The sequence below is a fragment of the Sander lucioperca genome, chromosome 7 (genome assembly GCF_008315115.2).
Source record: "Sander lucioperca isolate FBNREF2018 chromosome 7, SLUC_FBN_1.2, whole genome shotgun sequence".
Classification (NCBI taxonomy): Eukaryota; Metazoa; Chordata; class Actinopteri; order Perciformes; family Percidae; genus Sander; species Sander lucioperca.
In genome coordinates, this window is record NC_050179.1 from 26,607,040 (window position 1) to 26,635,034 (window position 27,995).

At 41.0% G+C, this 27,995-nt stretch overlaps 2 protein-coding genes and 1 long non-coding RNA gene across 4 annotated transcripts; 1 reads left to right on the forward strand and 2 right to left on the reverse strand.

The window, feature by feature from the left end:
* LOC116046486 (myosin heavy chain, fast skeletal muscle-like) lies at positions 1-11,525 on the reverse strand. Its single transcript, XM_036003374.1, has 39 exons — positions 11,319-11,525; positions 11,100-11,243; positions 10,845-11,001; positions 10,723-10,750; positions 10,538-10,634; positions 10,338-10,430; positions 10,185-10,248; positions 10,011-10,109; positions 9,820-9,923; positions 9,576-9,714; positions 9,345-9,463; positions 8,134-8,283; positions 7,863-8,033; positions 7,451-7,754; positions 7,275-7,339; positions 7,079-7,166; positions 6,823-6,940; positions 6,622-6,745; positions 6,137-6,273; positions 5,798-6,053; positions 5,471-5,713; positions 5,210-5,386; positions 4,984-5,129; positions 4,799-4,889; positions 4,311-4,700; positions 4,084-4,210; positions 3,876-3,994; positions 3,593-3,789; positions 3,168-3,351; positions 2,893-3,058; positions 2,656-2,780; positions 2,255-2,563; positions 1,958-2,161; positions 1,719-1,844; positions 850-1,020; positions 666-770; positions 484-579; positions 231-362; positions 1-105 (listed from the first exon to the last, which is right to left on the reverse strand). The coding sequence occupies exons 1-39, from the start codon at positions 11,523-11,525 to the stop codon at positions 85-87; spliced, it is 5,793 nt and encodes a 1,930-aa protein (XP_035859267.1). The 3' UTR covers positions 1-84.
* Positions 1-27,489, reverse strand: LOC118492960 (myosin heavy chain, fast skeletal muscle-like). Of its 2 annotated transcripts, none has more exons than XM_036003375.1 (39): positions 27,283-27,489; positions 27,064-27,207; positions 26,809-26,965; positions 26,688-26,715; positions 26,503-26,599; positions 26,304-26,396; positions 26,151-26,214; positions 25,971-26,069; positions 25,780-25,883; positions 25,536-25,674; positions 25,305-25,423; positions 24,085-24,234; positions 23,814-23,984; positions 23,402-23,705; positions 23,226-23,290; positions 23,030-23,117; positions 22,781-22,898; positions 22,575-22,698; positions 22,097-22,233; positions 21,758-22,013; positions 21,431-21,673; positions 21,170-21,346; positions 20,944-21,089; positions 20,761-20,851; positions 20,273-20,662; positions 20,035-20,161; positions 19,827-19,945; positions 19,544-19,740; positions 19,114-19,297; positions 18,839-19,004; positions 18,600-18,724; positions 18,197-18,505; positions 17,900-18,103; positions 17,662-17,787; positions 16,774-16,944; positions 16,590-16,694; positions 16,407-16,502; positions 16,156-16,287; positions 1-105 (listed from the first exon to the last, which is right to left on the reverse strand). In XM_036003375.1, the coding sequence occupies exons 1-39, from the start codon at positions 27,487-27,489 to the stop codon at positions 85-87; spliced, it is 5,793 nt and encodes a 1,930-aa protein (XP_035859268.1). In that variant the 3' UTR covers positions 1-84. The 2 variants fall into 2 exon arrangements, with proteins under 2 accessions (XP_035859268.1, XP_035859269.1); XM_036003376.1 differs by lacking the exon at positions 1-105 and adding an exon at positions 16,007-16,027.
* On the forward strand, positions 11,752-27,968 carry LOC118495467. The gene is made up of 4 exons (XR_004897905.1): positions 11,752-11,784; positions 11,817-11,896; positions 22,348-22,349; positions 27,850-27,968. It is a non-coding gene; the product is annotated as an uncharacterized LOC118495467 (long non-coding RNA).
* Positions 27,969-27,995: the final 27 nt, after the last annotated feature.

A 27,995-nucleotide genomic window follows, 5' to 3' on the forward strand; every position in this document is an offset into this window, starting at 1 on the left:
AACTGTGACAAGGAAAACATTTATTTTTACAGCATATCTTACAACATATTATATGATTAGACACAGCTGATTAGGCAGTTTTCTTTATTCAGCTGCCTCTTTACCCTAAAAACACAAATAAAAAAGGGTTTGATCAACTTAATTTCAAACAGATCTAACTGACAGTTAACTTTCTGTCAGATACATTTTTTTAAATGAAATTAAAGTTAAAATTTGAATTGTATGTTTACCTTGCCAGAGTCACGGCTCTTTGCTCTCATCTTGTTGACCTGAGACTCTGCGATGTCAGCGCGCTCCTCAGCCTCCTCCAGCTCATTCTGCACCTTCCTGCACTTGGACAGATGAGTGTTGGCCTGCTCCTCCTGAAAAGCCATAGAGATTGACATTTTTGAATCTCATAAAAGACCAAAGGTAATCTTCAATTGAAATAAATCTGCCACAGTATCAAGCTTTCAGTGTTTAAAATCTATATTTTGTCCTTACCGCCTCCTCAGCCTGCCTCTTGTAGGCCTTGACTTTGAGCTGCAACTTGTCAACTAGATCCTGCAGCCTGGCAACGTTTTTCTTGTCCTCCTCAGTCTGTTAAAGTGTATTTAAAGTAAATAAATGTTTTTGTAATGAATGTGTTAAGTTGATTTGTATGACAATTATCAATGTGACTGTACCTGATAGGTGAGCTCCTTCACCCTCCTCTCATATTTTCGGACACCCTTAATTGCATCTCCTCCGCGTCTCTGCTCAGCCTCAACCTCTGCCTCCAGTTCACGCACCTTCAATGAACAATAAGGCAATAAGAATACATCTTTTTTTAATAAGTTCAGCTCTGCAAATTCTTTCTTTCTTTCTTACCCTGGACTCAAGTTTCTGGAGCTGCTTCTTGCCACCCTTCATGGCCAGGTTCTCAGCCTCATCCAGGCGGTGCTGCAGGTCCTTAACAGAGACCTCCAGGTTCTTCTTCATCCTCTCCAGGTGGGAGCTGGTATCCTGCTCCTTCTTCAGCTCTTCAGCCATCATAGCAGCCTAGAGGAGGCAGCATAAAATGTTACTAAGAATTATCTTGATAAAAGAGATATCCACACTACACAGTGGAGGCAGCGGCAGAATATTTCTTCTATCAATTTGGAATTATTGATGCTTCCAGCATCATAACAAAGAATAAGCCGGGTGGAGCAGTGGTCATCCTGCATTAAAGCAACATTCGGTAACATCATTTTTTTGGCGCCCCGACAGTTTCAAAGTGCAATTCACTTGTACACTGCTGTCGTAAATATGGATAGCTTTACACATGCATTTGTTATGATAACATTACTTATGATCAAAAACTAGAGAGTCCAGAACTTTGCAAACACAGCAAAACATCAAGTAACGTTAAATGCAACAACACAAGACATAGTACTTAACTTTACTAGTCCAACAGCAAGATGGCCAGCTCGGTGTCTGTCTTGCAGACTATGAATGTTATTCCTGAAATTTCTGGAAGCCCATACAAGATTATCTCTTGCTTGGTCACTCTCTGCTTTTCTGTTATTAGCTTCCTCCATATCTTCAATTGTCTCGTTGCCTCTGCCGTAGAGGCTGCTGAACCTGTATTCGTTGCCTGCTCGCCCTGGCTGTGGTTCAGACATGACACCGGCGCCTCTCCCCGCCAGCATTCCCCCCCTTATATCTCAAAAAAACACATTGGAGTTGAATTAAGAACAAATGAAATGTAAACCTACATCAGTGATGGCCTTCTTGGCCTTCTCCTCTGCATTCCTTGCTTCCTGAACAGTGTCATCCACTTCACTCTGGACCTGGACCAGGTCAGACTCAAGCTTCTTCTTGGAGTTCAGAAGGCTTGTGTTCTAAAATGCAAAAAAAGATGTAGGCACTTTAGTCATCACATGCCTGGTTTTCATGTTATTTAAAATGTCATTAGTTTTTTTGAATTATTGAAGAAATGATTGGGCTCGTTCACCTGAGAGTGCAGAAGTCCAACACGCTCACTGGCGTCCACCAGCTCCTGCTCAGCAGTTTTGCGACTTCTCTCCGTCTGTTCCAGAGCAGCTCTAAGTTCCTCGATTTCAGCTACCATCAGACCGTTTCTGCGATCCACCATAGCAGCTTGTTCCTTGAACTCCTCCTGGGCTCTGACAGCATCATCAAGGTGCAGTTGTGCATCCTAGTGAAAAAATATCAGGAAAGTATTCACATGAATGCCACAATGTACCTGCACTGATCATAGTCTGTGCAACAGCTCTGTGTCTAACAATACCTTCAGCTGTGCCTGCACATTCCTCAGCTGCTTCTGGGACTCAGCAGCCTGGCGATTGGCGTGGCTCAGCTGAATCTCCATCTCATTCAGGTCTCCCTCCATCTTCTTCTTGATTCTCAGGGCATCGTTTCTGCTCCTGACCTCAGAATCCAGGTTGCTCTGCATGGAGTCAATCACCCTCTGGCTGTTCCTCTTGATCTGCTCCATCTCCTCATCTTTCTCTGCCAGCTTCCTGTCCACCTCACCCTTAATCTGGTTGAGCTCCAGCTGGACACGCAGGATCTTTGACTCCTCGTGTTCTAGAGTTCCCTGATGATATCAAATCATAAAATGTTAATTTCTGCCTTTAAACATTTTAAAGTATATTTTTCTCAGAAGATGTCCCCAGAAAAAAAACGTACCTCAGCCTCTTCAAGAGCTGTCTGGATCTCAGCCTTCTCAGTCTCCACCTGCTTCTTGGACTTCTCCAGCTCATGGATGCTCTTGCCAGTCTCACCAATCTGTTCAGTCAGATCTGAGATCTCCTCTGCAGAGAGATACATGTGTTTTATATTGTTAAGCCTTAGAATGTAAAATATAAACACTTCATTCTAACATGTGTTGAATACAATGTAACTGTTACATAATGTAGAACTCACGTTGCAGGTTCTTGTTTTCACGCTTCATGGTCTCCAGCTGATCCAGAGATTCCTCATAAGAGTTCTTCATCTTGAACAGCTCAGTGCTGAGAGAACGAGTCTCCTTCTGTGCTCCCTCGAGCTCTGCCTGACCCTCCTCGTACTTCTGTTTCCACTCTGCCAACACCTGAATAACACCATTTATACTGTTCAGTTGGTTATGTATAATGGGAAGACAAATCAATATATCTTTCATTGTTTGTATGGCTTGGCCGCAAAAAAGTTAACAATGCTACCTTGTCAAAGTTCCTCTGCTTCTTGTCCAGGTTGGCAGCCAGCCCATTGGCTCTCTCCACATCAATCATGAGGTCCTCCACCTCACTCTGGAGCCTCTGTTTGGTTTTCTCAAGAGAAGCACACTTGGAATTCACTGCCTCAATCTGCTCCTCAGCCTCCTGAAGACGCTGAGCCAGCTTTTTCCTGTTTGAAAAAGGTAAGAAGGAAGCCGTAATATTCTTAGGGTACTGAGTATTTCCAACTTATAGATTTCAGAAAGGGGGGGATGGGCAATTTATAATCGGTCTATGTTGTTATTAATGGCTAGTTATGCTTTTTAAAGATCTAGTTGAACATATGAAGGCAAAGCTGTAAAATGTTTGCTCCAAAGTTGAGTTATGCTAAAATGATACACTGGCCATTGAATTGTTTGAATGTTACTCACTTGGATTCTTCAAGCTCCTCAGTGCGCTGGATAGCATCAGTTTCATACTTAGCTCTCCACTGAGCCACCTCACTGTTGGCCTTGGACATTCCACGCTGCAGCTCAGCCTTGGCCTCTTGCTCCTCCTCAAACTGCTCCCTCAGCAGATCACAGTCATGGCGGGCTGATTGCAGTCCATGGGCAAGAGCATTCTTGGCCTGGTGTAAGAAATATGATTGAGTTTACAAAATTCCTGAATCCAAAACGAATAATACCAATACACACTTACTTAATTGTTTCTTACCTTAACCTCCTCTTCAACATGTCTTTTGAGCTCCTCAATCTGCTGTGTGAATGCCTGTTTGCCTCTGGTCAGCTGGGAGACAAGAGCTTCTTTCTCTTCAACTTGACGGCTGAACTCACCTTGTGTGAAAGATGTCATGATATATTAGTTTGTGACACGTTTCTTAATAACATACACAACAGATCATTAACTGATAGCTTGTAGATACCATTTTCTGTCAGGAGACGTGCTCTCTGTGCACTTGTGTCATTGATTTGACGGACATTTTCATCATTCTTGGTCTTCAGTTCACTGAGTTGGTCCTCAAGAGTACGGCACATTTTTTCAAGATTTCCCTAATGAGTAAATATAGATGAGATCAGTTATCTATAATATTAAGTACTTTTTTTACTATACTAATTTGGTTAATAAAATAACATGTAATGCACTGTGTACCTTTGCTTTAGCAACATTCTCCATGTTGCTGGAGAGGTCATCAATCTCCATCTTGTATTCACTCTTTTCCTTCTCAAGCTTCTGCTTTACACGCTGGAGGTTGTCGATCTGCTCTCCCAGCTCAGCAACGCTGTCAGCCTGCTTCTTGCGAAGAGCAGCAGCAGTGGCTTCATGCTGCAGAGTGGACTCCTCAAGATCACGACGGAGCTTCTGGAACTCGGCTTCACGCTTCTTGTTCATCTCAATCTGAGAAGCAGTGGCACCACCGGCCTCCTCCAGCCTCTCACTGATCTCCTCAAGTTCCCTGGAGAGGTCAGCTCTCTGCTTCTCAACCTTGGCACGAGCAGCACGCTCAGCCTCAATCTCCTCCTCCAGTTCCTCAATACGAGCCTGTTTAATATAGATTCATGGTCTTTCAGTACACGCTTACTTTTAATACACAAATTGGAAACATTTGCAGGAATGGTTTCTGTAAAACCATATGTGACCTGGAGCTCCTTGATCTTCTTCTGAAGCTGAGCACCCAGTGACTGCTCATCTTCAACTTTGCTAAGGAGCTGACTGATTTCAAAGTCCTTCCTGTGAGAATTACAGATAAAGTACAGAGTTAATGCAGTTGACCACAATTGTTTTTTATAAAGACCTCTTTTTGTACAAATTCAAAAACTGTTACTTTTTGATCTTCTCATCAGACTGCTGCTTCTCATTCTCAAGGTCCATGATGGATTCCTGGGTCAGTTTCAGATCACCCTCAAGCTTTCTCTTGGATCTCTCAAGGTCCATACGGAGCTTCTTCTCTTGCTCCAGAGAACCCTCAAGCTAAGAAATAACATGAGTTTTTAATCATCACATTCAAGAAGAATCCTGCTTTGCCAATCCAAGAGACTTTGTAAACTTACATCATCCACTTGCTGCTCAAGCTTGGTCTTGGCCTTGGTCAGAGTGTTGACTTTGTCTTCCTCTGCCTGCAGGTCATCAAGAGTCTGCTGATGAGCCTCCTGAAGGGCTTTCTTTTCCTTGGTCAGCTTAGCAATGCTCTCATCCTGAGAGGCCATCTCCTCGGTCAGGTTCTTCACCTAAGTGTGCAAGAAAAATATTGTCTTTAAACGGTCATCATTATAATGTTACTTTATATAATGGACAGATTATTATTGACGAACCTTGTTCTCTGTGGCATGTTTCTCTTTTTCCACTTTGGCCAAGGTAAGCTCCAGGTCATCAATATCCTTCTTGAGCTCAGAGCATTCATCCTCCAGCTTTCTCTTCTTGGCAGTGAGCTCAGCATTGATTTCCTCTTCATCCTCCAGTCTCTCAGTTGTCTCTTTGAGTTTGGCCTCCATCTGAATCTTACTCTTGATAAGTCCCTCACATCTCTCTTCAGCATCATTCAGATTCTCTGATTCCTAGTTATTTTTTATGAAAATAGAAGTTAGCACATCAACTTTGAAAAACATGAAAAGCACAACTGTTTGTCGATGTGAACTTACAGATGCTACTTGCAGCTGCAGATCATTCTTCTCCTGCATAAGGGACACCATCTTCTCCTCCAGTTCCTTCTTCTTGGCCAGGGCAGCAGCCAAGTCAGTTTTCATCTTATCATAGTTCTCCTTCATATTTGCCAGCTCCTTTTCAGTTTCAGCACTCTTCAGCAGAGGCTTGATCTTGTAGTACACCTTCATCCATGGCCAGTGTTTGACATTCATGAATGAGCGGATATTGTACTGGATGGAATATATGGCTTCCCTGAGGACAAGAAATAGCTGTTATGGACAATATTGTTAGTGCTTTTTAATACCATGATTCAGAATTAGCTGTTTTAAACATGCCTCCTCTCCGTCATCTTCACAAACTCCTTTCTCATGACATAACCACGGGCCAAAGCCTGAGTCATGGTGACCAGAGATGACAGTTTTTCATCTCTCATCTCCTCAAGGACACCCAGCAGACCGGCCTTGAAGAACACCTGATCAAAACAAAATAAAAATGAATGTAGGATGAACTCAGATCAAACCCTGTAAAACATTAAAGCATTTTCGCTTACCCTACATGTTTCAAGGCTTCTAAGGCAAAGGTGTTTTATAAATGGCCACATGCAGGCTGCTCTGCCTCTATACTTAAAATAAATCACTTATTCCTTGGCACCAAACTCTACAATCACGTAAGTAGTTTTTAGATGTTCTTCTTTATTATTAACAGATATCATTTAATATATATAAAATTAACAGAAAAAAACAATCAAACACACTGGACTGAACAACCTAACCTCTTTGGTCATTATTCTACAGTAAAATAAAGAAAGCAAGGTCTTTACCTTTGTGTGTCCGAATTTGTACTCGTCATGTGGAATATCAATTGACCCAAGCAGCTTCTCTGAAGCCTTCTTGTTGTCAATGAACTGGCCCTCTGGGATGACACTGGCATTCAGCACCTTGTACCTTTTTATGAGAGAGTTAATGGTCCGTGGGAACATTTTATTTTAATAATCTATTAATCTTAAAATATCGATTGATACCTCTGCTTGAAGTCAGCATAGATTATTCTGCTGGGGAAACCTTTTCTGCAGATTCTGATACCCTCCAGCACACCGTTACACCTGAGCTGGTGGATGACCAGGAAGTTCTCCATGAGACCTGTAAAAATATAAATTTTTTAAATTACTTCTTTGACTAAATAGACTCTTAGTTAAAGCAGCACACAATTAAATAAACCATATTAACAAAACAAAACCACTCCTTAAATAATCTCTTGAGATGGTGTTCTCTATCTACCTGGAGTCTTTGACTCATTGGGAATAAGGCAGCGCACAAAGTGAGGATGGGTGCTCCTCAAGTTAGTCATCAGCTTCCCCAAATTCTCCTGTAGATCCAAAATGGGGAGTATTATCATGACATGTAATCAATTGTGAGTTTGAGCATAAACCGAGCTATATACAGTATAAGATAAGTTTGCAATGTTAAACCTTACCCTAAACTGTGAAGACACAGTCTGCATAGAACCACCCTTCTTCTTGCCTCCCTTCTTGGTAGTATCTGTTGAGAATTTTAAGTAGACGTGACATTCATGAACATATTCTACAGTTAGGTGAAAATATACAGTATAACCTAAAAACATGTTTTAGTTTACTGCAGTTACTATCATACCCTCAACGACAGGAGGGAAGCAGAGAGCCAGCAGTTTCACTGGGGATTTCATGTACAGCTGGATGACGGAGTCATTCAGTGGATCCTTGTTCTTGTCCAGCCAGCCAGAGATATTGTAGTCCACGGTACCAGCGTAGTGCACCAGGGAGAAGTGGGCCTCAATCTTGCCTTTCTTGGGGGGCTTAGGCTTCTCAAATGCTTTGTTTTTGCCAAGATGCTGGTCATACAGCTTGTTCTTGAAGGATGTGTCTGTGGCCTTGGGGAACATGCACTCCTCTTCAAGGATGGAGAAGATGCCCATGGGCTTGAAAAAAGTGGAGAGAAATACAGTATTAGTTGATTAGGTGTCATTAGGTGATACATAAAATCCAAATAAGAACAATTATATATTATCACCAAATGAAGTGATTACCTTTTCAATGAGCTCAATGCAGGCAGCCAAGTCCATGCCAAAGTCAATGAACTCCCAGATAATACCCTCCTTCTTGTACTCCTCTTGCTCCAGGACAAACATGGTGTGGTTGAAGAACTGTTGCAGTTTCTCATTGGTAAAGTTGATGCACAGCTGTTCCAAGGTGTTGAACTGTGAGGGGACAATTCATCATTATAATTTCTCCCAGGGCAATAAGAATGATTCTGTTATGAAAAGTATCAGCTTCTGAATTGTTGGAAATGAACCTTACGTCAAAGATTTCAAAACCAGCAATATCCAGGACACCAATGTAGAACTGTCTTGATTGTTTAGTGTCCAACATCTGGTTAATACGAACAACCATCCACAAGAACATCCTCTCATAGATAGCCTTGGCCAGGGCTGGCACTGAGTTCATCACCTGAAGAAAAACAAGGATGTGATTTAATGTGAGTCAACCTTTTTGTGAAATCATTGGTATTGATTATTGGTATTTCTTCTAATCTCTCTAATAAAGGCAGGAATCTGTGTGAGTGAGTCCGGATATCCGGTTGAACGGTGGTGACCTGAATGTGCGAAAGACGCAGGTAAATGGACTCAGCAAACTCAATAAAATATCGTACATAACAATTTATTTTGCCGATAATAGATGTCAAACAAAAGCCCATATTGTATTAGGTTGCTGTGAGCTGTAAATTCACCACGCAGAAGGTAGAACATAATATTATGTTGGAGCCTGACCTGGTAAAGCCTCTCTCCCTTACTCTGAAAAAAAAAGAAGACTGCTCGACTCGGGTCCCAGACAAAGTGATTTTCCTTACTTGTCAACCTTTCTCTAACTTGGAATGTTGGTGTTGGTAGGGTTAGAACTAGGCCTAGTCAAAAGGTAACGATTAATCATTTCGTGAGGAAAAATCAAAATCTGCAATGTAAATGGACTGTATTTATATAGAGCTTTTCTAGTCTTAATGACTACTCAAAGCGCTTTTACATATTACAGGCACCATTCACACATTCATACACTATGGCTGAGGCTGCCATACAAGGTGACACCTGCTTATCAAACAAACATTCACACACCGATAGCGTAGCATCGGGAGCAATTTGGGGTTCAGTGTCTTGCCGAAGGACACTTCAACATGGGACTGCAGTGCCAGGGATCAAACCACATACCTTCCGATTGGTAGGCGAATGCTCTACCACCTGAGCAACAGCCGCCGCAATGTTACCAGTAAAATTTCTCTGTCATGAAAATATAGCACTACATTGTTTTCCAATGAAGTAGAAATACACAGTAAGTCAGTACTACAGTTGAGTTGCACATTTTTTAAGTGCTTTGTAAGTTTTCTGGTTACAATGATTTAAAATTGTAACATATTCTATATTTTTCATACCTAAACATATCTATAGCTGTTTTTTGTTTTAGTAGAACTAATATAAATAATCTGTTTAAATAATAGGATATTGATACTTCATGTTTACCTGAGGTACAGTCTGTCCCTTGGTGACATACTCATTTCCGACCTTCACTCTGGGATAGCACAGAGCCTTGAGCATGTCAGCGGAGTTCAGACCCAGCAAGTAAGCAACCTTGTCAGCCTCTGAAAATAGTTCAGTGATTTCCATCATGATGTAAATAGACACCAGTGTGATTAAGAACTTCCTAACTGTTGTTTCCAAGCTATTCACTCTGAGCTGACATTAAACACTCACCCTCTGTGCCATCAGGCTCAGCCTGCTCCTCACGCTGCTTCTGCTTGAACTTCATGTTACCATGGTGGAGCACAGCACCAGTCATCTTGTAGATGGCCAATTTCTCTTCATGAGTGAAGCCCAGGATATCAATGGCATTCTGAGTTCAAAAGAGGTTGACACAAAACATATTAACTTTAGATTAATGCACTTGCATTAAATGGAAAAAAGTACATTTAAATATTTTGAAGTGAAGATCACTCACATCAGTGGCTTCCAGCTCAACTTTGTCATCAATGCTGGCCACAGTGATCTGACCCATGCTACACATGGGGAAGTCGTAGGGGTTGGTTGTGATGAGTGCCAAATCTGGAGATCAAAAAAGGGTGGAAATGTCAGAACATTTGTTTCATATGAAAACAGGATAAACAATGTGCATCCTCTCAATCTTCTTACCAAGCAGCTCAGGTATGTGGCCGGTCATCATCTGGAAGAAGATGTGGTAGCCTCTTTCATCAGAAAGCTGGTATGTCACTCTAGACTTCTCCAGCAGATCTACAAATATTGTTCATAAATTACAGTCATTCTCAATTCCAGTCGTTTGTATTTACTATGAGTATTATTACTTACATGTCTCAATGTCAGCACTAGCCAGTTTGCCAGTTGCGCCAAAATGGATTCTGATGAATTTACCCTGTTTGGAACAAAGGATTTTTAATGTCCTTCTACAATGGCAATCTGTAACAAGACCTCTCTAATGTGCAGAAATTGTTCCATACTTACAAAACGAGAAGAGTTGTCATTCCTAATAGTTTTGGCGTTGCCATAGGCTTCCAGCAGAGGATTGGCTGCAATAATCTGATCTTCCAGTGACCCCTATAATCCAGGTTTAGAATTACAGTCAGAAAATGACAATTTTTCTTCCCTTGAAAAATATTCTATAGCTGAAGAACCCTGAATTTTAATAATCTCCAGTAACATACCTTTGCGTCGTCCTTCTTCGGTCCACCAACTGCGATTGTTGCAAAGTACTGGATGACACGCTTGGTGTTCACAGTCTTTCCAGCACCAGATTCTCCACTAGGTATAGACATAGACTTTTAAGAATTTTATCAAGATATTTGACTATGTTAAACAAAGTCTACAAATGTAAATGTAACAAACGTACGTGATCAAGACAGACTGGTTCTCCCTATCTGTTAAAGCAAAAAACAAAATGATTAACTATGCTTTACTGCAACAAAAATGTCATATACTGATAAATTCTACATTGTTATGGTAATAACTTACCAGTTTGCATGAACTGAAAAGCGTTGTCAGAGACAGAGAAGATGTGGGGTGGAGCCTCCATACGCTTCTTGCCTCTATAGGCACTTACACATTCAGCATCGTACACTGGGAGCCACTTGTAGGGGTTCACAGTGGCACAGAACAACCCGGAGTAGGTCTGAAAGTGATCATAGAGATTCAACAGTTACCTCTATGTTTCCTACAAGTTTAGCAATTTGCAATAGTTCTCTTTTCTCATTAGGCAGATTGTCTTACGTAGATCATCCATGCTGCATAACGCTCTTTGAGGTTATACAGCACAGAGGCTTCATTGAGATGGGTCATCATGGCCATGTCCTCAATCTTGTCATACTTGGGAGGGTTCATTGGATAGACGTCAGCTTCTTTCACTACCCTCTCCTGGAATAGGACATTTGTCACAATGAGAACTGATCATATTGAATTGCCGGTTGAGTCTGACTTCATGATACCAACCTCCTTAGTTTCCAGGGTTTCGACTGTGACTTTGTCACCATCTTTCTTGAGGATTTTCCCCTTCAAGTAAAGCTCCTTGGCATCGGCCACGTAGCAGGCACTCTTGGCATCAAATGGTGCAGTTTGAGCCTCAATTCTCTCCCTTTCTGGCTTACGAAGGTAAATGGCAGCTTTGCCATAAACGGCCATTTCCGCGTCCGTACTCATTGTGGCGGCTGATTTCTGTTAGATAATTACAAAGGAACTTCCATCTTAGACTAATGTTTTTAAGTCCATGTAATTTATTATATTACATAATTAAACAGCATTTAAAATTTAGCTGAATACGAAACATATCCACACTGGAATCATGTCTGGGTATCGTTACAGGTAGGCTTTGACTTCAAAGTGACTGAAATTTTTCAGATTTATTGTTACTAATAATAAGTACTAACCTCTTGTTTAGACACTCAATGATGAAGAAATAGTTTGCAGATGTATTTAATAAATAAAGAAAAGTTAAACATTTAAAGTTGTCCTTACCTGACCTCTTTGTCAACAGTATTCACTAATCCTTTTTAAAAGGTCCTGTTCTTGTTGTTAGAGTAAAAACAAGATGCACTCAATAAATGTTTCAAATGATCTCAAGCTGACGAGAACATAGCCGCAACCACAAGCAGGAACTCCCAGGTCTTCTGTGTCACACACTGTGTCCATAAGTAGCCTTTATATTGAATCATGTTTTGATGACACCTTAAAAGTTAAATGTGGTATGCATACCAAATGTGGTATCGCAGATAGGCAGATATTTGTTGTAATTATATATCTGTTGCTTCAGGTTTCTGTTGATATGGCCAGGTGTTGATTTTTGCTTACTGATTAATTCTATTTAAGTGTATTGTAGGCTCTTGAACTCTTCATTTAACAGTTTAAAAAACCAGAAAATTAAAAAATTAAAAATAGGACTGTCAAGCAATTTCAAAAAATTAAACGTGTAAAAATGAATACTTTGTGATTAGTTAATCTATATTAATCTTATATATCAATATTTGCCATCAGAAGTATTCCAAAAATATTAAATCAAATGGATTGTTGAGTGAATCAATGAATTGACATTATTAGGACTGGACCCAAATATTCAACTCCATTTTAGTTTTATTTAGTCTTCATTGTGTTTGCTGTCATTTAATGTTGCGTTTCTCTCCTTTGCTTTCTAATTAAACACGTGTACGCATGCACGCTCACACGCATGCACACACGCACGCACGCATGCACACACACACACACACACACACACACATTGCACAGCATCAGGAGAGAAAGGGGCAGTGATGACTCCACAGTCCGCTAACTTGCTGCTCCCACTACTGTGGTTAAATTTCAAGCTTGCTGTGTAAATTGAGACTGGTCACATTCTGGCCACTGACCTACATAACAAGACTAAATCAAAACATATCCCAGGCAGGCTAATAGTTTAAATCTATGTCTGCATTAATGACGGGGACATAGCAGCTGCCTGATAACACTGGATCCTCTGTCTGTTTCAGAATCCGTTTTTTTGAATGGATCAACTATTTCCAAATCATCCTGAAGGACTGCTAGGTAACATGTGCTGTGTGACCGAAAACAAGGTCATTTGGGCTGAATCCAGTGTTCTTTTGCACAAACTCCCGGGCTGACAACATCATCCATGGAAGACCTTCCTCCCAATCCCCCCCTATCTCTGTGCAAAAAGCCTGCAACAGTGACTTAAAGGTTTGATGAAAATCACCGTAAGCTGCTTTAACACCTGGGAAAACAAATGAGACATAAAGTTACATGATCACTCTAAATCACACACAGAATGCCAAAAATGAAAATTAAAGCCTTACCTTTTGACCATGCAATTAAATTAAATTGTATTCAAAGTATCAAATCATAAGAAGAGTTATCTCAAGACACTTTACAGATAAAGTAGGTCTAGACCACACTCTATAATTTACAAAGACCCAACAATTCCAATAATTCCCCCAAGAGCAAGCATTGGTGAAAAACTTCCTTTTAGGCAGAAACCTCGGGCAGACCCAGGGTCTTGGTGGGCGGGCACCTGCCGGTGCCGGTTGAGGGTACGATAGTCTATATCTTTGACGTTCCACTTCCGGGATTGCACCGGTGCCGCAAGAAAATCCACCGGATGCATGTCTTCGCCGATGTCTGTTTCCTTCCGCTCTCTTTGTGTTGGAATTTTGAACTCCGGTGGTTTCATAAGGACTATGGTTAACTGCTCCTCAGATCTCTTCAGGGTAAATCCAGACAGCTAGCTAGACTATCTGTCCAATCTGAGGTTCCTCTCGCACGACTTAAACAACTTTTGAACGTACACACGTTCCTCCAAAACAAGTTCCTTCTCAAGGCTATTTTGCAGCGATTCCGCGAGGAACTTAGCGCCACCCATGACGATTGTGATTGGCTTAAAGAAATGCCAATAAACCAGAGCATGTTTTTCTCCCATCCCGGAATGCTATGTGGACTAGCCAGACCCTCCTCCGCTCCTCAGCGTGTGGATGGTCTGGCAAATCGAGACTAGGGGTACAGTGAACAGTGCAGAAGTTACAGTGATTGACCGCAACCCATATGCCACAGTGTACCAGGTAGATGGCACATAACATTCAACAAGTAAAAGCAACCAAATTTTGAGGTGGGTAATGTAATTTAGTTAATTTGTTCAGTTATGAATAGGATATGTATAATTGTATCTTATTACATTTAAATGTTTAAGTACTTATTCAATTACCATAACTGTTATGATTAAATGTAATGTAAATGAGTGTTATATTGCAAGTAATCCACAGCACAACAGATGCGAGCGAGACCATAGCATCAACTGAACTTTGAGCTTTCATCACACAATGTCTGACAAAACATGCAGTACAATCGATGTCTTGTGGTCTACAGTGACCTCTAGTGGTTAAACCCGTAACTCAATACACAACAATGAGCTTTACTACACTGACATTTTTTAAGTCTCAAAACAATAATTCATATTTCCTTGCAACCTTGATAAATGTAATATTAAATAATGGACACATGGATAGTCAGTTTACTGCGTCCTTTCGGATTTAATGCGTCGGAGATGCAGGACAAGTAGGCTACCTAGCAACATCACTGTTTATAGCTGTAGCCATAACTACACATTTAAGATGATGTAGTACTGTAGAACTAGCCTATAATGTATATGTAATCATCTTGATATTATATGATATTATATTATATTATATATTATATTATATTATATTATTATATAGTATAATTTAGCACCAAATGTGCAATGTTGTACATGTCATCTGAGTGACCTGAAGCTGTTTCTGGACTGAAACCATCAGAGGAGAAACAGCATCAGGAAAGTCTCAGTATCCTCAGGAAGATGAATCAGAATGACCATTGACTTGAGAGCCTACATTACCAGTGGACACAAATTGACACATTATACAAGAAACCCTTTCATGCCATCATGTGGACAGTTTACATAAAAGTGCTTTACATTTCTATTTCATTGACTACTTTTGCCACGCCCCTAGACTCTTGTGTGAGGCATCATCTTCTTTCCGCTATTGCAGTCAATGGAAATAGAGCATCTTTAAACATCAGTTTTGTCACTTATGGAGTGTAAAGCTATCTACAGTTCCTCACTTGTCAGTTAGCTCACCAAAACCATGACTTGCCCTTGATGTCTTATGTTGTGAGTTTGAGCCCCACGTGATGCAAAACAAACATCCTTGTGCGTACTCAGGGCTTGTGCTATATGGATTAGAGACTTAGGTGTCAAAATTCAATGATAAAACTATTTCTCAATTAAATTTTTCTCCCTCATCATAATGTGCAGCCCCGACTCACAGCTGCGCAGCAGCTATAATTAGAGCCTGAGCGCCGACAGCGGCGAAGGCCCTATTGAAACTGAAGGAATTCTTTTTTTCTGCCTTTTTGAGGGGCTTAACATACTCAAAAACTCACCAAAATTGGTGGTCGCATCAAGCCTGGTGAAAATTTATGTATTTTAAGGGTTTGGGAATAGGCGCACAAAAATAAAATTGAGCCCCTGCAGTATGTTTAACGTAGACTAACGAAACTTGGTACACATATTATGTAGCATGTCAAGACGTACAAAAAAGCTCATTGGAGCCATACCTTTAACGCGCAATTTTGAATTGAAAGTTCGGAATTAATGCGATTTTGGCCATTTCCATGTGTGAATCTTTGCACGTAGGTCCAGTCCTATGCTAAACTTCCTCAACTGGGTTTGTGGGTCAATCATCCTAATGGTGGCAGTACAGCAGCCGTGTAAAGATTTAAACTTCATAAAATTCATAACAAATCAGTTGACATGCAAAGACTTGTAAATGTATGCATGAATTATAAAGACCGTCACTGTTTTTCTCAAAAACTGTCACAAAAATGTTTTGTGAAAAGCTGTGTGAGAAGGTGATACATCAATAGTAATACAAAGTGTGAATAAGTAGCCTTGGTATTAGAACTTAGGTCGTCTATTACTCGTTAGACAAATGTGATTTCTGGATAGCCAATTTCCGAGTCTGACACTTATCTTTTGAGGGAAATAATACAATGAGCAAGCAAGCAGACAGCAATTTCACTGTAACAAGGAAAACATTTATTTTTATAGCATATCTCACATTATATTATATAATTTGAAACAGCTGATCGGGCTGTTTTATTTATTCAGCTGCCTCTTTGACCTAAAAACAAATAAAAAAGGGTTTAATCAACTTCATTTCAAACAAATCTAACTGACAGTAACTTTCTGTCAGATACATTTTTTTTTAATTAAATAAGAGATTAAATCAATTTTTAAATGTACGTTTACCTTGCCAGAGTCACGGCTCTTTGCTCTCAACTTGTTGACCTGGGACTCCGCGATGTCAGCGCGCTCCTCAGCCTCCTCCAGCTCATTCTGCACCTTCCTGCACTTGGACAGATGAGTGTTGGCCTGCTCCTCCTGAAAGACCATAGAGATTGTCATTTGAATCTCCTATAACACCAAAGGTATTCTGCGCGTAAAATAAATCTGCCACAGTATCAAGCATTCAATGTTGAAAATGTATATTTTGTCCTTACCGCCTCCTCAGCCTGCCTCTTGTAGGCCTTGACTTTGAGCTGCAACTTGTCAACTAGATCCTGCAGCCTGGCAACGTTTTTCTTGTCCTCCTCAGTCTGTTAAAGTTTATTTAAAAGTAAATAAATGTTTTTGTAATAAGTATGTTAAGTTGATTTGTATGTTAACTATCAATGTGACTGTACCTGATAGGTGAGCTCCTTCACCCTCCTCTCATATTTTCGGACACCCTTAATGGCATCTCCTCCGCGTCTCTGCTCAGCCTCAACCTCTGCCTCCAATTCACGCACCTTCAATGAATAATAAGGCAATAAGAATACATCTTTTTTTACTAAGTTCAGCTCTGGAAATTATTTCTTTCTTTCTTACCCTGGACTCAAGTTTCTGGAGCTGCTTCTTGCCACCTTTCATGGCCAGGTTCTCAGCCTCATCCAGGCGGTGCTGCAGGTCCTTAACAGTGACCTCCAGGTTCTTCTTCATCCTCTCCAGGTGGGAGCTGGTATCCTGCTCCTTCTTCAGCTCTTCAGCCATCATAGCAGCCTAGAGGAGGCAGCATAAAATGTTAGTAAGAATTATCTTGATAAAAGAGATATCCACACTATTAGATGCCTGCAGTGTAGGCAGTGTGCAGAATATTTCTTCTATCAATTAGGAATTATTGATGCTTCCAGCACCATAACAAAGTATAAGCCGGGTGGAGCAGTGGTCATCCTGCATTAAAGCAACATTCCGTAACATAATTTTTTTCGGCGCCCCTACAGTTTCAAAGTGCAATTCACTTGTACACTGCTGTGGTAAATGTGGATAGCTGTACACATGCATTTGTTATGATAACATTACTTATGATAAAAAATAGGGAGTCCAGAACTTTGCAAACACAGCCAACATCAGGTAACGTTAATAGCAACAACACAAGACATAGTACTTAACGTTACTAGTCCAACAGCAAGATGGCCAGCTCGGCGTCTGTCTTGCAGACTATTAACGATATTGCTGAAAGCTCTTGCCAACAACTAAAAGCCCATCCGAGATTAACTCTTGCTTGGTCACTCTCTGCTTTTCTGTTATTAGCTTCCTCCATATCTTCTATGGTCTGTTCGCCTCTGCCTTAGAGGCTGCTGAACCTGGATTTGTTGCCCGCTTGCCCTGGCTGCGGTTCAGGCATGACAGAGGCGCCACTCCTCACCAGTATTCCCCCCCTTATATTTGAAAAAACACATTGGAGTTGAATTAAGAACAAATTAAATATAAACCTACATCAGTGATGGCCTTCTTGGCCTTCTCCTCTGCATTCCTTGCTTCCTGAACAGTGTCATCCACTTCACTCTGGACCTGGACCAGGTCAGACTCAAGCTTCTTCTTAGAGTTCAGAAGGCTTGTGTTCTAAAATGCAAAAAAAAGATGTAGGCACGTTAGTCATCACATGCCTGATTTTCACATTATTTAATTGTCATTAGTTTTTTTAATTATTGAAGAAATGATTGGGCTCGTTCACCTGAGAGTGCAGAAGTCCAACACGCTCACTGGCGTCCACCAGCTCCTGCTCAGCAGTTTTGCGACTTCTCTCCGTCTGTTCCAGAGCAGCTCTAAGTTCCTCGATTTCAGCTACCATCAGACCGTTTCTGCGATCCACCATAGCAGCTTGTTCCTTGAACTCCTCCTGGGCTCTGACAGCATCATCAAGGTGCAGTTGTGCATCCTAGTGAAAAAATATCAGGAAAGTATTCACATGAATGCCACAATGTACCTGCACTGATCATAGTCTGTGCAACAGCTCTGTGTCTAACAATACCTTCAGCTGTGCCTGCACATTCCTCAGCTGCTTCTGGGACTCAGCAGCCTGGCGATTGGCGTGGCTCAGCTGAATCTCCATCTCATTCAGGTCTCCCTCCATCTTCTTCTTGATTCTCAGGGCATCGTTTCTGCTCCTGACCTCAGAATCCAGATTGGTCTGCATGGAGTCAATCACCCTCTGGCTGTTCCTCTTGATCTGCTCCATCTCCTCATCTTTCTCTGCCAGCTTCCTGTCCACCTCACCCTTAATCTGGTTGAGCTCCAGCTGGACACGCAGGATCTTAGACTCTTCGTGTTCCAGAGTTCCCTGATGATATCAAATAATAAAATGTTGATTTCTGCCTTTAAACATTTTAAAGTATATGTGTCCATGATTGGGATTTTCCCCAGAAAAAAAGTACCTCAGCCTCTTCAAGAGCCGTCTGGATCTCAGTCTTTTCGGTCTCCACCTGCTTCTTGGACTTCTCCAGCTCATGGATGCTCTTGCCAGTCTCACCAATCTGTTCAGTCAGATCTGAGATCTCCTCTGCAGAGAGATACATGTGTTTTATATTGTTAAGCCTTAGAATGTAAAATATAAACACTTCATTCTAACACATGTGTTGAATACAATGTAACTGTTACATAATGTAGAACTCACGTTGAAGGTTCTTGTTTTCACGCTTCATGGTCTCCAGCTGATCCAGAGATTCCTCATAAGAGTTCTTCATCTTGAACAGCTCAGTGCTGAGAGAACGAGTCTCCTTCTGTGCTCCCTCGAGCTCTGCCTGACCCTCCTCGTACTTCTGTTTCCACTCTGCCAACACCTGAATAACACCATTTATACTGTTCAGTTGGTTATGTAGCAATGGGAAGACACATCAATATATCTTTCATTGTTTGTATGGCTTTGCCGCAAAAAGTTAACAATGCTACCTTGTCAAAGTTCCTCTGCTTCTTGTCCAGGTTGGCAGCCAGCCCATTGGCTCTCTCCACATCAATCATGAGGTCCTCCACCTCACTCTGGAGCCTCTGTTTGGTTTTCTCAAGAGAAGCACACTTGGAATTCACTGCCTCAATCTGCTCCTCAGCCTCCTGAAGACGCTGAGCCAGCTTTTTCCTGTTTGAAAAAGGTAAGAAGGAAGCCTTAATATTCTTAGGGTATTGAGTATTTCCAACTTATAGATTTCAGAAAGGGGGGGATGGGCAATTTATAATCGGTCTATGTTGTTATTAATGGCTAGCTAGCTATGTTTTTTAAAGATCTAGATGAACATATGAAGGCAAAGCTTTAAAATGTTTTCTCCAAAGTTGAGTTATGGAAAAAATGATTCACTGGCCATTGAATTGTTTGAATGTTACTCACTTGGCTTCCTCAAGCTCCTCAGTGCGCTGGATAGCATCAGTTTCATACTTAGCTCTCCACTGAGCCACCTCACTGTTGGCCTTGGACATTCCACGCTGCAGCTCAGCCTTGGCCTCTTGCTCCTCCTCAAACTGCTCCCTCAGCAGATCACAGTCATGGCGGGCTGATTGCAGTCCATGGGCAAGAGCATTCTTAGCCTGGTTTAAGACATATGATTGAATTTACAAAATTCCTGAATCCAAAACGAATAATACCAATACACACTTACTTAAATGTTTCTTACCTTAACCTCCTCTTCAACATGTCTTTTCAGCTCCTCAATCTGCTGTGTGAATGCCTGTTTGCCTCTGGTCAGCTGGGAGACAAGAGCTTCTTTCTCTTCAACTTGACGGCTGAACTCACCTTGTGTGTAAGATGCCATGATACATTAGTTTTCGTCACATTTCTTAATAACATACACAACAGATCATTAACTGATAGCTTGTAGATACCATTTTCTGTCAGGAGACGTGCTCTCTGTGCACTTGTGTCATTGATTTGACGGACATTTTCATCATTCTTGGTCTTCAGTTCGCTGAGTTGGTCCTCTAGAGTACGGCACATCTTTTCAAGATTTCCCTAATGAGTAAATAGAAATGAAATCAGTGATCAGATTTTATCTATAATATTAAGTACCTTTTTTTACTATACTAATTTGGGTAATAAAATAGCATGTAATGCACTGTGTACCTTTGCTTTAGCAACATTCTCCATGTTGCTGGAGAGGTCATCAATCTCCATCTTGTATTCACTCTTTTCCTTCTCAAGCTTCTGCTTTACACGCTGGAGGTTGTCGATCTGCTCTCCCAGCTCAGCAACGCTGTCAGCCTGCTTCTTGCGAAGAGCAGCAGCAGTGGCTTCATGCTGCAGAGTGGACTCCTCAAGATCACGACGGAGCTTCTGGAACTCAGCTTCACGCTTCTTGTTCATCTCAATCTGAGAAGCAGTGGCACCACCGGCCTCCTCCAGCCTCTCACTGATCTCCTCAAGTTCCCTGGAGAGGTCAGCTCTCTGCTTCTCAACCTTGGCACGAGCAGCACGCTCAGCCTCAATCTCCTCCTCCAGTTCCTCAATACGAGCCTGTTGAATATAGATTTATGGTCTTTCAGAACATGCTTACTTTTAATACACAAATTGGAAACATTTGCAGGAATGGTTTCTGTAAAACAAGATGTTACCTGGAGCTCCTTGATCTTCTTCTGAAGCTGAGCACCCAGTGACTGCTCATCTTCAACTTTGCTAAGGAGCTGACTGATTTCAAAGTCCTTCCTGTGAGAATTATAGATAAAGTACAGATTTAATGCAGTTGACCACATTTTTTTTTTAAAGAGCTCTTGCTGTACAAATTCAAAAACTGTTACTTTTTGATCTTCTCATCAGACTGCTGCTTCTCATTCTCAAGATCCATGATGGATTCCTGGGCCAGTTTCAGATCGCCCTCAAGCTTTCTCTTGGATCTCTCAAGGTCCATACGGAGCTTCTTCTCTTGCTCCAGAGAACCCTCAAGCTAAGAAATAAGATGAGTTTTTAACCATCACATTCAAGAAGAATCCTGCTTTGCCAATCCAAGAGACTTTGTAAACTTACATCATCCACTTGCTGCTCAAGCTTGGTCTTGGCCTTGGTCAGAGTGTTGACTTTGTCTTCCTCTGCCTGCAGGTCATCAAGAGTCTGCTGATGAGCCTCCTGAAGGGCTTTCTTTTCCTTGGTCAGCTTAGCAATGCTCTCATCCTGAGAGGCCATCTCCTCGGTCAGGTTCTTCACCTAAGTGTGCAAGAAAGATCTTGTCTTTAAACGATCATAATTATAATGTTACTTGATCTGCTGGACAGATCATTATTTACGAACCTTGTTCTCTGTGGCATGTTTCTCTTTTTCCACTTTGGCCAAGGTAAGCTCCAGGTCATCAATATCCTTCTTGAGCTCAGAGCATTCATCCTCCAGCTTTCTCTTCTTGGCAGTGAGCTCAGCATTGATTTCCTCTTCATCCTCCAGTCTCTCAGTTGTCTCTTTGAGTTTGGCCTCCATCTGAATCTTACTCTTGATAAGTCCCTCACATCTCTCTTCAGCATCATTCAGATTCTCTGATTCCTAGTTAATTTTTATGAAAATAGAAGTTAGCACATCAACTTTGAAAAACATGAAAAGCATAACTGTCTGTCGATGTGTACTTACAGATGCTACTTGCAGCTGCAGATCATTCTTCTCCTGCATAAGGGACACCATCTTCTCCTCCAGTTCCTTCTTCTTGGCCAGGGCAGCAGCCAAGTCAGTTTTCATCTTATCATAGTTCTCCTTCATATTTGCCAGCTCCTTCTCAGTTTCAGCAGACTGCAGCAGAGGCTTGATCTTGTAGTACACCTTCATCCATGGCCAGTGTTTGACATTCATGAATGAGCGGATATTGTACTGGATGGAATATATGGCTTCCCTGAGGACAAGAAATAGCTGTTATGGACAATATTGTTAGTGCTTTTTAATACCATGATTCAGAATTAGCTGTTTTAAACATGCCTCCTCTCCGTCATCTTCACAAACTCCTTTCTCATGACATAACCACGGGCCAAAGCCTGAGTCATGGTGACCAGAGATGACAGTTTTTCATCTCTCATCTCCTCAAGGACACCCAGCAAACCGGCCTTGAAGAACACCTGATCAAACAAAAAATAAAAATGAATGTAGGATGAACTCAGATAGTGAATACTTCAAACCCTGTAAAACATTAAAGCATTTTCGCTTACCCTACATGTTTCAAGGCTTCTAAGGCGTAGGTGTTTTATAAATGGCCACATGCAGGCTGCTCTGCCTCTATACTTAAAATAAATCACTTATTCCTTGGCACCAAACTCTACAATCACATAAGTAGTTTTTAAATTTTTAATAACAGATATCATTCAATACATTAACAGAAAAACAAGCAAACACACTGGACTGAACAACCTAACCTCTTTGGTAATTATTCTACAGTAAAATAAGAGAGCAAGGTGTTTACCTTTGTGTGTCCGAATTTGTACTCGTCATGTGGAACATCAATTGACCCAAGCAGCTTCTCTGAAGCCTTCTTGTTGTCAATGAACTGGCCCTCTGGGATGACACTGGCATTCAGCACCTTGTACCTTTTTATGAGAGAGTTAGTGGTCCGTGGGAGCATTTTCTTTTAAAAATCTATCAAAATTCTCTTAAAATATCGATTGATACCTCTGCTTGAAGTCAGCATAGATTATTCTGCTGGGGAAACCTTTTCTGCAGATTCTGATACCCTCCAGCACACCGTTACACCTGAGCTGATGGATGACCAGGAAGTTCTCCATGAGACCTGTAAAAAATATTTTTTTTAATTATTTCGTTGACTAAATAGACTCTAAAGCAGCAAACAATTAAATAAACCATATTAACAAAACAAAACCGCTCCTTAAATAATCTCTTGAGATGGTGTTCTCTATCTACCTGGAGTCTTTGACTCATTGGGAATCAGGCAGCGCACAAAGTGAGGATGGGTGCTCCTCAAGTTAGTCATCAGCTTCCCCAAGTTCTCCTGTAGATCCAAAATGGGGAGTCTTATCATGACATGTAATCAATTGTGAGTTTGAGCATAAACCGAGCTATATACAGTATAAGATAAGTTTGCAATGTTAAACCTTACCCTAAACTGTGAAGACACAGTCTGCATAGAACCACCCTTCTTCTTGCCTCCCTTCTTGGTAGTATCTGTTGAGAATTTTAAGTAGACGTGACATTCATGAACATATTCTACAGTTAGTTGAAAATATCCAGTATAACCTAAAAACATGTTTTAGTTTACTGCCGTTACTATCATACCCTCAACGACAGGAGGGAAGCAGAGAGCCAGCAGTTTCACTGGGGATTTCATGTACAGCTGGATGACGGAGTCATTCAGTGGATCCTTGTTCTTGTCCAGCCAGCCAGAGATATTGTAGTCCACGGTACCAGCGTAGTGCACCAGGGAGAAGTGGGCCTCAATCTTGCCTTTCTTGGGGGGCTTAGGCTTCTCAAATGCTTTGTTTTTGCCAAGATGCTGGTCATACAGCTTGTTCTTGAAGGATGTGTCTGTGGCCTTGGGGAACATGCACTCCTCTTCAAGGATGGAGAAGATGCCCATGGGCTTGAAAAAAGTGGAGAGTAATACAGTATTAGTTGATTAGGTGTCATTAGGTGATACATAAAATCCAAATAAGAACAATTATATATTATCACCAAATGAAGTGATTACCTTTTCAATAAGCTCAATGCAGGCAGCCAAGTCCATGCCAAAGTCAATGAACTCCCAGATAATACCCTCCTTCTTGTACTCCTCTTGCTCCAGGACAAACATGGTGTGGTTGAAAAACTGTTGCAGTTTCTCATTGGTGAAGTTGATGCACAGCTGTTCCAAGGTGTTGAACTGTGAGGGGACAATTCATCATTATAATTTCTCCCAGGGCAATAAGAATGATTCTGTTATGAAAAGTATCAGCTTCTGAATTGTCGGAAATGAAGCTTACATCAAAGATTTCAAAACCAGCAATATCCAGGACACCAATGTAGAACTGTCTTGATTGTTTAGTGTCCAACATCTGGTTAATACGAATGACCATCCACAAGAACATCCTCTCATAGATAGCCTTGGCCAGGGCTGGCACTGAGTTCATCACCTGAAGAAAAACAAGGATGTGATTTAATGTGAGTCAACCTTTTTGTGAAATCATTGGTATTGATTATTGGTATTTCTTCTAATCTCTCTAATAAAGGCAGGAATCTGTGTGAGTGAGTCCGGTTATCCAGTTGAACGGTGGTGACCTGAATGTGCTAAAGATGTCACACGCAGGTAAATGGACTCAGCATTTAGCTAAGAGGAAACTCAATAAAATATCATACATAACAATTTCTTTTGCTGACAATAGATGTCAAACAAAAGCCAATTTTGTATTAGGTTGCTGTGAGCTGTAAATTCACCACGCAGAAGGTAGAACATAATATTATATTGGAGCCTGACCTGGTAAAGCCTCTCTTCCTCACTCTGAAAAAAAAAGAAGACTGCTCGACTTGGGTCCCAGACAAAGTGGCTTTCCTTACTTGTCACCCTTTCTCTAACTTGGAATGTTGGTGTTGGTAGGGTTAGAACTAGGCCTAGTCAAAAAGGAACGATTAATAATTTTGTGAGGAAAAGTCCAAATCTGCAATGTAAATGGACTGTATTTATATAGCGCTTTTCTAGTCTTAATGACTACTCAAAGCGCTTTTACATATTACAGGCACCATTCACACACATTCATACACTGTGGCTGAGGCTGCCATACAATGTGACACCTGCTTATCAGACAAGCATTCACACACATTCACACATATTCACCACCCGATGGTGTAGCATCGGGAGCAATTTGGGGTTCAGTGTCTTGCTGACGGACACTTCAACTTGGGATTGCAGGGCCATAAACTGCTCTACCACCTGAGCCACAGCCACCAGTAAAATTTCTCTGTCAGATAAATATAGCAGTACAATGTTTTCCAATGAAGTAGAAATACACAGTAAGTCAGTACTACAGTTGAGTTGCATATCTTGTGCTTTGTAAGTTATTTCTGGTTACAATGATTTAAAATTGTAACATATTCTATATTTTTTTTGTACCTAAACATCATAACAAATCTATAGCTGTTTTTTGTTTTAGTAGAACTAACATAACTAAGCTGTTCAAATAATAGGATATTGATACTTCATGTTTACCTGAGGTACAGTCTGTCCCTTGGTGACATACTCATTTCCGACCTTCACTCTGGGATAGCACAGAGCCTTGAGCATGTCAGCGGAGTTCAGACCCAGCAAGTAAGCAACCTTGTCAGCCTCTGAAAATAGTTCAGTGATTTCCATCATGATGTAAATAGACACCAGTGTGATTAAGAACTTCCTAACTGTTGTTTCCAAGCTATTCACTCTGAGCTGACATTAAACACTCACCCTCTGTGCCATCAGGCTCAGCCTGCTCCTCACGCTGCTTCTGCTTGAACTTCATGTTACCATGGTGGAGCACAGCACCAGTCATCTTGTAGATGGCCATTTTCTCTTCATTGGTGAAGCCCAGGATATCAATAGCATTCTGAGTTCAAAAGAGGTCGACACAAAACATATTAACTTTAGAAGAATGCACTTGCATTAAACGGAAAAAAGTACATTTAAATATTTTGAAGTGAAGATCACTCACATCAGTGGCTTCCAGCTCAACTTTGTCATCAATGCTGGCCACAGTGATCTGACCCATGCTACACATGGGGAAGTCGTAGGGGTTGGTTGTGATGAGTGCCAAATCTGGAGATCAAAAAAGGGTGGAAATGTCAGAACATTTGTTTCATATGAAAACAGGTTAAACAATGTGCATCCTCTCAATCTTCTTACCAAGCAGCTCAGGTATGTGGCCGGTCATCATCTGGAAGAAGATGTGGTAGCCTCTTTCATCAGAAAGCTGGTATGTCACTCTAGACTTCTCCAGCAGATCTACAAATATTGTTCATAAATTACAGCCTGGCCAATTCTCAATTCCAGTCGTTTGTATGTACTATGAGTATTATTACTTACATGTCTCAATATCAGCACTAGCCAGTTTGCCAGTTGCGCCGAAATGGATTCTGATGAATTTACCCTGTTTGGAACAAAGGATTTGTAATGTCCCTCTACAATGGCAATCTGTAACAAGACCTCTCTAATGTGCGGAAATTGTTCCATACTTACAAAACGAGAAGAGTTGTCATTCCTAATAGTTTTGGCGTTGCCATAGGCTTCCAGCAAGGGATTGGCTGCAATAATCTGATCCTCCAGTGACCCCTATAATCCAGGTTTAGAATTACAGTCAGAAAATGACAATTTTTCTCCCTTGAAAAACATTCTAGAGCGGAAGAACCCTGAATTTTAATAATCTCCAGTAACATACCTTTCCGTCGTCCTTCTTTGGTCCACCAACTGCGATTGTTGCAAAGTACTGGATGACACGCTTGGTGTTCACAGTCTTTCCAGCACCAGATTCTCCACTAGGTATAGACATAGACTTTTAAGAATTTGATCAAGATGTTTGACTATGTTAAAGAAAGTCTACAAAAGTAAATGTAACAAACGTACGTGATCAAGACAGACTGGTTCTCCCTATCTGTTAAAGCAAAAACAAAATTATTAACTATGCTTTACTGCAACAGAAATGTCATATACTGATAAATTCCACATTTTTATGGTAATAACTTACCAGTTTGCATGAATTGAAAAGCGTTGTCAGAGACAGAGAAGATGTGGGGTGGAGCCTCCATACGCTTCTTGCCTCTATAGGCACTTACACATTCAGCATCGTACACTGGGAGCCACTTGTAGGGGTTCACAGTGGCACAGAACAACCCAGAGTAGGTCTGAAAGTGATCATAGCGACTTAACAGTTAACTCTATGTTTCTTACAAGTATAGCAATTTGCAATAGTTCTCTTTGCTCATTAGGCAGATTGTCTTACGTAGATCATCCATGCTGCATAACGCTCTTTGAGGTTATACAGCACAGAAGCTTCATTGAGATGGGTCATCATGGCCATGTCCTCAATCTTGTCATACTTGGGAGGGTTCATTGGATAGACGTCAGCTTCTTTCACTACCCTCTCCTGGAATAGGACATTTGTCACAATGAGAACTAATCATATTGAATTGCCGGTTGAGTCTGACTTCATGATACCAACCTCCTTAGTTTCCAGGGTTTCGACTGTGACTTTGTCACCATCTTTCTTGAGGATTTTCCCCTTCAAGTACAGCTCCTTGACATCGGCCACGTAGCAGGCACTCTTGGCATCAAATGGTGCAGTTTGAGCCTCAATTCTCTCCCTTTCTGGCTTACGAAGGTAAATGGCAGCTTTGCCATAAGTGGCCATCTCCGCGTCCGTACTCATGGTGGCGGCTGATGTCTGTTAGATAATTACAAAGGAACTTCCATCTTAGACTAATGTTTTTAAGTCCATGTAATTTATTATATTACATAATTAAACAGCATTTACAATGTAGTTGAATATGAAACACACTGGAACCATGTCTGGGTATCGTTACAGGTAGGCTTTGACTTCAAAGTGACTAAAATGTTTCAGACTTATTATTACTAAGAATAAATACTAACCTCTTGTTTAGACAATCAATGATGAATAAATAGTTTGCAGATGTATTTAACAAATACAGAAAATTTAAACATTTAAAGTTGTCCTTACCTGACCTCTTTGTCAACAGTATTCACTAATCCTTTTTAAAAGTAGTAGTAGTAGAGTAGTTGTAAAAACAAGATGCACTGAATAATCGTTTCAAATGATCTCAAGCTGACGAGAACATAGCCGCAACCACAAGCAGGAACTCCCAGGTCTTCTGTGTCACACACTGTGTCCACAAGTAGCCTTTATATTGAATGTTT